At 50.8% G+C, this 8,838-nt stretch overlaps 1 protein-coding gene across 1 annotated transcript; it reads right to left on the bottom strand.

The window, feature by feature from the left end:
- Window positions 1-560: 560 nt before the first annotated feature.
- SRGN (serglycin) lies at window positions 561-3,258 on the bottom strand. Its single transcript, XM_049811258.1, has 3 exons — window positions 3,080-3,258; window positions 1,094-1,241; window positions 561-909 (listed from the first exon to the last, which is right to left on the bottom strand). The coding sequence occupies exons 1-3, from the start codon at window positions 3,168-3,170 to the stop codon at window positions 696-698; spliced, it is 453 nt and encodes a 150-aa protein (XP_049667215.1). The 5' UTR covers window positions 3,171-3,258; the 3' UTR covers window positions 561-695.
- Window positions 3,259-8,838: the final 5,580 nt, after the last annotated feature.

Below are 8,838 nucleotides of genomic sequence, written 5' to 3'. Positions count from 1 at the left end.
GACCGCTCCCCCCATTTTGCCCCCCCCCCCCCCCCCGCAACCTCTCCCTACTCCGCCTTGCCGCCGCCCTCCCGCTCCGTCCCCGCCGAGGGCAGGCCCGGGGGCGGGAGGGGAGGGGGGGGTGGTGAGGCGGCGGGGGGGGGGGGGGGGAGGGCGCGCATGCGCGGCGCGACGGGAGGGCGCCGCCTAGCGGCGCGGAGCTGTGGGGAGGGGCGGGGGGTTGTCGCTGACAGGAAATAAACGTTTGTGGTGCCAAAAATGTTTTTGCGAGGTTTTTGTGCTTTTTAGGGAAACGCGAGGAAGCCCGGTGCGAGGCAGCCTCTCGGGAGGATTTTACCTGATTTTGTAAAAGGGGCAGGCGGCTCCCGCCACGCAAAGGTTTTTAATTTATTACCCCTGGAGCACGATAACGTCCGCACAGATCAGGCAGGGGCACCGAAACCCGCTTTCCCTCCCCCGATCGGGATGGGTGGCCCACCCGCAAAAAGCGAAGAGCGATTTCAGACCGAACAAAGATCTTTTTTTTTTTTTTTAGTGAGTGAGTGAAAGCAATAAAGATCTTAAGGCAAAGTTTTTATTGCTTCGGAGTTGGTTTGAAACGGCTTCGTGGCCCTCGCGTCGGGTCAGGCGCTGAGGAAGGGGTGCGGGAGGTGAGGGAGGCTGCCGCCGGCACGAGGAGGCCGATGTCCCCAGCCCTACAGGAGCAGATCCTCCTCCGTGAGTTTTTGCTTCAGCTCGCTGCCTCGTGGGCCCGCTAGGAAGATGGGCAGCTTCGCCTCGGAGAAGCTGTCGCCATCGCCAAGACCCGACCCGGAGGCTGGCTCCGCTTCCACCGCGGCGTCGGACCCAGAGCCGGACTCCTCATCCGAGAGCGGGAATATGTCGCCCAGCTCCTGGTATCGCTTCATCCTGAAATGCAGAGCGGCAGCTAGTTTACTCCAAATTTATTATTTTGTTTATTATCTCTTAAGTGAACGCACTGAAGCCCCACGTTCCCGTGGGTGAGCCACGCTGCGACAGGACTGTCGAGACAGGAATACCGGGCAGTTTTGGGTGCTAGCATTAATGACAAACGTGCGGCAAATGTACTTACAGGGACGGGTCTGCCATGGGAGGAAGGATCCTGTTGGCTCCGCCGGTGGACATGTAAAACCAGGGCCCCTTCTCTTCGATGCAGTTAGCGGACCAGGCGTCGGGTCGGCACCTCACTCTCTTGTACCTTGCCTTCTGCACCGGAGCACCTGATCAAATCAGCCCTGCGTTATTCACTGGGGCCAGGACATTATTCACCAGGACCTATTAACTTTATGAGCACCTAATAAAGCTTAAAGGAGCGGAAGAAAGTAATTTGTGTGGCCCTGATTGCTCCACTGCCGAAAACTAAATTAACCCCGAAGCCTTTTTTTTAAATAGCTACTGATAGCCTAAGTGACATCTTCGCTATCAGATGCATCGGGTGCATCTCTCACACACGGGACCGGAAAGTCCACGGGAATTAGAAATGGAAAACCCGTGGGAAACCACCGCCTCGCGCCAATGTCACAGCAGGGCTCATCCCCAGCTTGGGGCATGGCGTGTCCATGGGGGACCTCTGGGCTCAGCCACCTGCAGCTCTCCCTGAAGGTGGTGGAGGTATCTCAAATCTCTTGGGGACAAGCCACCCCAGTGGGGAGCTAGCTCCTGTGTCCTCCCCTTTTTCTCTTGGCTCCGGCGAGGGTCAGAGCCAACTCTGCTTTGGCTTTTTGTGCCTCAGCTCAGCGCCTTCAAGTTCAATGGGATGAGTTTTGGTGGGGAGGTCAGAAACTGAAGGCGTGCCAAGAGCCACCTGCCGTGGGAGGAGATTTGGGGATTACGTAGGTTCTCGGAGCACATCGACGGAGGAGAGACAGTTCAGGCATCTGCCAGACACGACTCAGGGCTACGTAAACCCACAGTTTCAGTTCTGGTGCTCCTCAGGTGCCTGATCAGGGCTGTCACTGAAAAGCGGGTCTTCAAAAAATACCAGAAGGAGAAAATAACGATTGCACAGTAAAGATAAAAACAGTGGCATTTCGTCCTTCCTCTTGGTCTCATGTAATTAATTTGTTCTGAAGCCTCCTGGCACGTTCTCCCCCTGTTGGCATTTTATCTATTTTTTTCTCAGTTTTCTTGGGAATACTTTTCTGTAATTACACTTCTCTATTGCCCTATATATTTCCATAATGTACTAGATGACTTTCAGCTACCTCCTACACTCTTCTGTAAGAGAAAAAAGATCTCACCGGTATCATTTCCTGCTTCTTTTACAGCGTGTTCCTTTTTCACACTTATTTTCTTCTCTTAGCATATTATTAAGAAGGCATTTAATAATAACAGTGGCAACAAAATAAACAACTGTAGCTGAATAATTTGCAAATAAACCAGGTACAAAAAGCAGGCCATAATCCCTCAAAGATCAGCCTCCAAGTGGTAGATACATAATGAAAGCCTATCACTGTCACAGCCTTGGTTTGGGGACAAATTATACTCTATGTGCTTGAAAAGCACTTCTTCACAAGAAACAAATCTACAGGGTACATGTCACAATGAATCAACATTTCCTTTTAGTTGTTTTAGTGCTGCGTGTTGCAATATTGTACCGAATAAACCGTTTAATTTCCTCATACTTACAACTAGTTTCCTTTCCTGCCCTCCCAAGAAAGTAGAGCGTAGTAGTTATGACATGGGAACTGTTACATACTCTGTCTGTAACTACATAACTGAATAACAGTAGTAACCGGACCACTATGAAAGGGCCGGTTAAAAAAAAAATATATATATTGAAATATATGGATTAAAAATATACACACATACAACAACGTATTTTATGAAGTCTTTCTCATAGGGGCTGGGAAAGGGATGCAGCAATGCTTCACTTCCAAAAAGCACCTTTTCCTACCATTCCCCCTCCAGAAAATGAAATGTTAGCAAAACAGGTTTTCTGAGTAGATCTCATTACCCATAGAAGAAGGTCAGTTTGAAAAATTCGGAGGCTGCCTACTTGGCCTACACTGCATAGCCCAGAAAGAGGATTACCGAGAGAACAACCGCCCCGTTTTACCTTGTGCTGTGTATCCCACAAAGAGGATTAAACAAATAGCCAGGAAAATCCTCCCATTACATCTGATAAGGAGCTGCATTTTGGCCGGCATCCCCCTGCTCAGCACCAGCCTTCACCACGGCTTCACACTTCAGAAATACAACGGGGCGAGGAGATCGACTTTTAGAAAAGGTTTCCAAAACCTCAAACCCAACCCATAACCTGCGTCACCGCTTCCTGATTGACGGGGGTGAGACATGTACAGAAAAGCCCAGTGCTCTGGCCTCCCGGCCTTCATCACTCCAAAAAAAAAACCCCAAATCCCCACTGCCTTCATCTCCAGTTTTGCCCGAGGAGAAAAGCAAACCCGGGACCAACCAGCCCGACTGAAGGCGTGTGCTGCCGGCAGCTCGTGGTCCAGGCGTGCATCCTGCCCCAGTACCTGCCTGATGCTCAAAGGGCACCTGGGTGTTTGCTGTTTCCTCCAGAGAGAAAAAGCAGAGCTTCATGTCCCCCGACTTTCAGTCAACTGCATTTTTGCATTGACACTGGCAGTGATTTTCCCTGCCTCGAGCCCATGTCAGTTCAGCAGGAGCGTTAGGAGCCGGCTGCTTGCAGTCGGTGCAAGTTTCACCAACTGGGAAATAATCTTTTTCCACAAAAGCAAATTATCTCTGGAATCTCGTGCCAGGTTTGGGGGTGGGTTTTTTTGAAAACAGGATCTTACCTATTCACAGCAGAAGTGAAAAAATGTATTAATTCAGGGAAAATATTCTGGTAGAAATGTGTTGGCTCCTTTCTGAAAGGGCACAGCGGATTTACTCGGCCAGATCATCTCCGTGTGGTACGAGCGCCCCAGGGAGCGTGGCAAACGGCTTGGAGAGCGTGCGGCTCCGCAAGAATCCTGTCTGGAAAGCCATGGAAGCCCTTACATAGATCGATACACGGACGCTGCCTTCCAGCTAGCTCATACCTTTTACTTGCCTTTTAGCTGTGATTAAACCAGGCTTGAGTTCACTTGAGAATAAATTACAAACAACAAGGTTATCTAAGCCGTGGGGGTTTTTCTTAGTCATACCATTAGCTGCTGGATTAACTGGGGCACTGACGCGTGGGCCTAACGTGCTGCCATCATCTTCGATGATGCTGCAGCTGATAGTTTAAGTTGTCTGTGGTAAATCTATTTTTACATGATGGGAAGTCCACGGGGGGCCCCGGTGGGGATCTGGGCTGAGTGGTAACTTTCCCCAGGGCACGGCGCTCCACCAAAACCCCACGAGTGGCAGAGGAGACCCCTCCAATAGCTCTCATCTCTGGCCTGGGATTTACCGCCAGACTGAGGGATCGAGCTGCACGTTCAGCACCGATGCGATTTATTATCAGCCTCTGCACATGGGTTTTTTTCTGGCACGGGAAAAATAAGAGACTCAAACCAAGCAGGCGCGGAAGGACTCGCGTGCAGTGGTTATTTCTACCAGCCTCATTTCTACTTTGTATTTTTAGCATCAACTCTTTTTTCTTTTCTTTCTTTTTTTTTTTTTTTTTTAAAAGCAATGCTCAGCATCAATAGGAAGCTGGGCAAACACACCGGGGGGGAGGTGATCAGCCTCCACCCACTGCAGGCTGCAGAAACCTTTCCTGCAATAACACCTCTGATTTTCCGCTGGTCACGGGCACGCGTTGACCCCTTCCACACAACTCCAGCGTTCGCAAACAACCCCCCATGTGGGAAAGCACCCCTCCGCCGGCTGTTTCTGCCCTTCCCACCAGCCTGAGGCTTTTTCCACCCCGGCACTGGAAGCCCCACGGGATGCAGCCGGAGCGGTGCACAGTGGTGGGAGGCTGGGGATCCTGCAGGAACACGGGGAGCTGCTGGGAGTCAGTGGGAGCTGCAAAACCCCCGTATCTGGAGGGGGATCTCGCAGAGCTGAGTTATCTGTCTCGTACCATCAGCCGATGGGGGAACTTGTAGCGCTGGCAGTTTTGCCACACGGTTTTGTTATTTTTCTTCTGTGTCAGTGGCGTGCCTCAGGAAATGAGATTGCTTTACAATTGGTAACCATGGGAAGACCGAAGAAAATTTTCCACTTTCCTGTCTCGCATACACCTGCACGATGGGGGCCAGAAGCCTGCGGGGAGCGTCAGCCTGTGCCCATCTCCTCCTGCCCCGCTGCGCTCCGCCGGAGCCCGCTGCACGTGGCAAAAAAAGAGCTTTTCATCTTCCTACAAACGTGGAAGTGATACTGGAGACCTGGAGTTGAAGCAATCTGGGATATACAAGGCTTAAGAGTAAAGCATGCCCTTTGTGGAGTGCTGTGGGATGCCCGAGGAATGCTGTGCAATTAATTTACCTCTCTGTAAACCGCTCGGGACATAAAATGCAAATAATCAGCACAAATAAAAAAAAAAAAATCTCATCTTGAGCCAGAGGCCACAAATTGCTGAAAGTTGACACACTTTTTCTATTTTTAAACAGAGAACAGCACACGAGCTATACTACATTGGAACGCTAACCTTGAAACGTGCCATTGCATGACTATCAGAGTTTAAGAGAAAGAGGGTTTTTTTAGAGTCAAATATTTTAAATCCACAGAGGAGAGGACAGTCATCATACCTAGGTCAGCTACCTCAAATCTACCTCCCGTAAACTGCAAGAAAGATTCATAACTTAATACTCCTCTTGCATAGATCCTGTGTATGTAGACTGGAAGATTAAATACCCCAACAGAGCAAGCCTATAAAAAGAGGAAAATAAATGAGGAGCAGGTATTTGAGAACGCAGCTCGCTCCTGGAGCGTTTCTTACAACTACTGCACTGAAGCGCTACCATTATTTTCAAATCACGTGCAAAGCAGATTAAGAGCTTTGCAGTTTTCTAAGGCATTAATTTGGGGAGCAGGGGGCAGAAGGAGGGGGCTGCCTCAGCACTGTGTGCCCGGCCCCTTGACCAGACACCTGGGACTCTTCATTATGTGCCTGAAAAAATCTGGGAGTAGCCCCTAAGCTATAATAGACACTTCAAAATCTAAAGTGATGAACTGCTCCTTCGTCGTAATTCTCAGGGCTGTTTTATCTCCCGCTTGGCTTTAGGAGTAACGAGTAATTTGGTAACATCACTAAACGGGGACCACACCGCAGGAGTGCCTGGTACGAGGACATCCATCCTGCTGCCGAAGGCAGGGGATGTAGGGCAAAAAAAATTCCCCGTCGGCCCATTTCAGTAACCCAGAGGGGCATCACGGGGGTGTTTCAGCCAATTCTCCGGCGGACACCAACGCCTGCCCTGCTCTAGCCCATCGAAACGCTGCTGGAGCAGCTCGCTCTGGAGGAGCGGTCCGGAGGAACAGTCTGACGTAACCGTGTCAGGCCACTCTCTCTGCTGCTTTTTCCTCCTCCCCAGGCAGCGCAGGTTTACTTTGCAGCCCGTGTTTCCGACAAGCAGCCAGCTGGATGGATGGGCTCCCGTGAGACCACGGTTACCCACGGTCCCGGCGCTTATCGTCGAGGCACACAGGCAAAGCGATATCCATCTAGACGCGGGATCCCGATAAGGAAGTTTCTCATTCATAACTGCTCGGAAATCAGATAAACCCTAACTGCTGTGGGGTCACTCTGCTCTCAGGGGTCAGGTTTTCCCCTGTCCCAGCCAGCGGGAGCTCGGTCCTGGCTTCAGTGGGGATCCAGGCTGACTCTTGCACCCCTCGAACACTCCTCCCCAGCGGAGCAGCAAAGCTGGCAGCCGGCTGGAGCAGCCGGAGGTCCCGAAGTGCTGGGCCCTGCCTGCGATGCTCAGCTCTTTATTGGCTCTGCTGGGAAAGTGGAAATACGTATTTTGTACAGGTCGCTGCTCTGGGGAGCAGCCGGCACAGAAAAGGCTACATCTGTTACGGGCAGAGCTGGAAAAGGGGTTAAAGAGAGAATGATAGCAACAGAAACAAAACAGAGGTCAGACTGAGCAAAGGGGAGATTGTCTGAATGGCAGCTGGGTTGAACACGAGGAGCATTTTTTTTGCCCATGTTGGCTTTTGGGAAGGCAGAACAGGTTTCTTCCCAGACACTCGCTGCTGAGGTGGGACGAGGTCTGTCAGACCTGGACATCCAACGGGCCCTGAGCACATTGATCCATCTCAGAGAGTTCCCACGAACTGCCCTGTTAAAGAGCCCAAAATCACTCTGACCCCCCTCAGCAGCAAGCTCCCCTCCAGGCAAGCAGCCCAGCTAGATTTAAGGATGCTTTCTGCCACAAGCTCATGTTCAACCAACCAACCTTTGGGGACTGAAGGCAAAAATGTATCCTGCCCCAAAATAGCAAAGAGCTGGCAACCCAGGGAGGAAGATTTCAGTTGACCTGGGGGGGATTTCTAAATCCAGCCCTGAGCAAAGATGAATTCTTAACCTGGGTTGTGTCTGAGCTCAGCGCCTGGCCCCATGCTCGCCCACGTACCCAGAGCATCACGGCACGCACAGCAGGGCAGTACGTGGCATCCCTCGGCCTCTTGTGCCGCCACCTCTTGCCCAAAAGGGCAGTATCAGGACCTGGCCCCTGAAGATAAGATTCAGATCTTGCAAGAAATCATTAATACTCACGTCCATCATGTAGAAATCAGACATTTGCTGCCATCTAGATTGCACAGAAGAGCAACTCCTTGGTTTTTTTCCCATGATGAAGGTCAACAAGCACAGGGAGGGATCTTTGCTGGAAAGCCGCAGCTGCGTCAAGATCGAACGCAGCCGCCGACTGACGGGAAGCTGCCAATGGCTTTTCCCCATCAGTGATCTCCCCTCTGCCAGAAACATTAACTGAGCAAGAGGCCTGTCCTTCAGGAGGAAAAAAGTAGCTTTTCTTCATGCTAGGAAGCACGATGCTTTCTGCTGAAGCCTAGCACAGCAGAAGGTTTTGGCTGACAAATTTGGGACTACAGTTTAAGAGAAACAACTTGTTAAGACACGACACAGCAACCAAACTCAGGTTTCTGATTAGGGAGACAATTTCAGTAGCTGTCCTTCCCTCTTTAAAACCTCATCCCAGAGCAGCACCAGCCCCACGGTGGAAGCGCCCAGCCCTCGCTGGGAGCAGGATCTGCACAGCTGAGCGAGGGGCAAGGGAGTCCCCTTCATGCAGCTGCTTGTTGGGAAAACACCCCCAAAACCACAAGGAAGTAACTAGGGAGAGAAGGATGGTGGAACAAAGATGTTCTAAAAGCAAAGCCTGGTACCCTGGTCCTCCACTGCTTCTCCAGGAGTGTCTTTTCATCGCAAACCAGTTGGCACTGCCACATACGTGGCTGGTTCGAGCTCGGTTACCTGGGTATTAGACACAGCTGGTTTTCCATAAGATGGTTTCTCCAGCACACACAAGTGAGCCGCTCACCAGTTTTTAGATGCTTTTTATCAACCCTGGGCTCTTCTCCTATAGATCCATCCCAAGCAGCTCACCTTGCCTCCACTCGCTACACAAGCGCGAACTTATTTCTAAGCACAAGCACCACTGGTGACACATAAAAACTTCATGCCATGTGCGGGGAGAAAGGGCATCAGTAAATTGGGGAAGATGAAAAGGAATGGGAAGCACGGACACTCCTGTGGAGGTCTCCCCATGAACCAGATCCCCTTCTTCTATCCTGTGTATAAAGTAGAGCAGAGCTGGTGTTCACGCCTCTTACCTACAGTTGTATTTTTGTGATCTTCGCCGAGTTGTTCAGGAAAGCGGTGAGATTACATTTAGAGTAAAAAAGAACAGGTTTTTTGTATTTCCTATCAACCAAAGGAGCTGGGCATTT

Source organism: Accipiter gentilis, chromosome 9 (genome assembly GCF_929443795.1).
Source record: "Accipiter gentilis chromosome 9, bAccGen1.1, whole genome shotgun sequence".
NCBI classification, from domain to species: Eukaryota; Metazoa; Chordata; class Aves; order Accipitriformes; family Accipitridae; genus Astur; species Astur gentilis.
The sequence above is the reverse complement of the archived record's forward strand: the minus strand, read 5'-3'. Positions and strand labels throughout refer to the sequence as shown.

What these genes read in the sequence shown, in the direction of transcription:
- SRGN (XM_049811258.1), bottom strand. Translation starts at nt 3,170, where the DNA reads ATGCCGGCCAAAATGCAGCTCCTTATCAGATGTAATGGGAGGATTTTC. An exon ending in TGTGGGATACACAGCACAAG is followed by an intron (nt 1,242 to 3,079) that starts GTAAAACGGGGC and finishes TGATTTGATCAG; the next exon opens with GTGCTCCGGTGCAGAAGGCA. An exon ending in CCCATGGCAGACCCGTCCCT is followed by an intron (nt 910 to 1,093) that starts GTAAGTACATTT and finishes TCTGCATTTCAG; the next exon opens with GATGAAGCGATACCAGGAGC.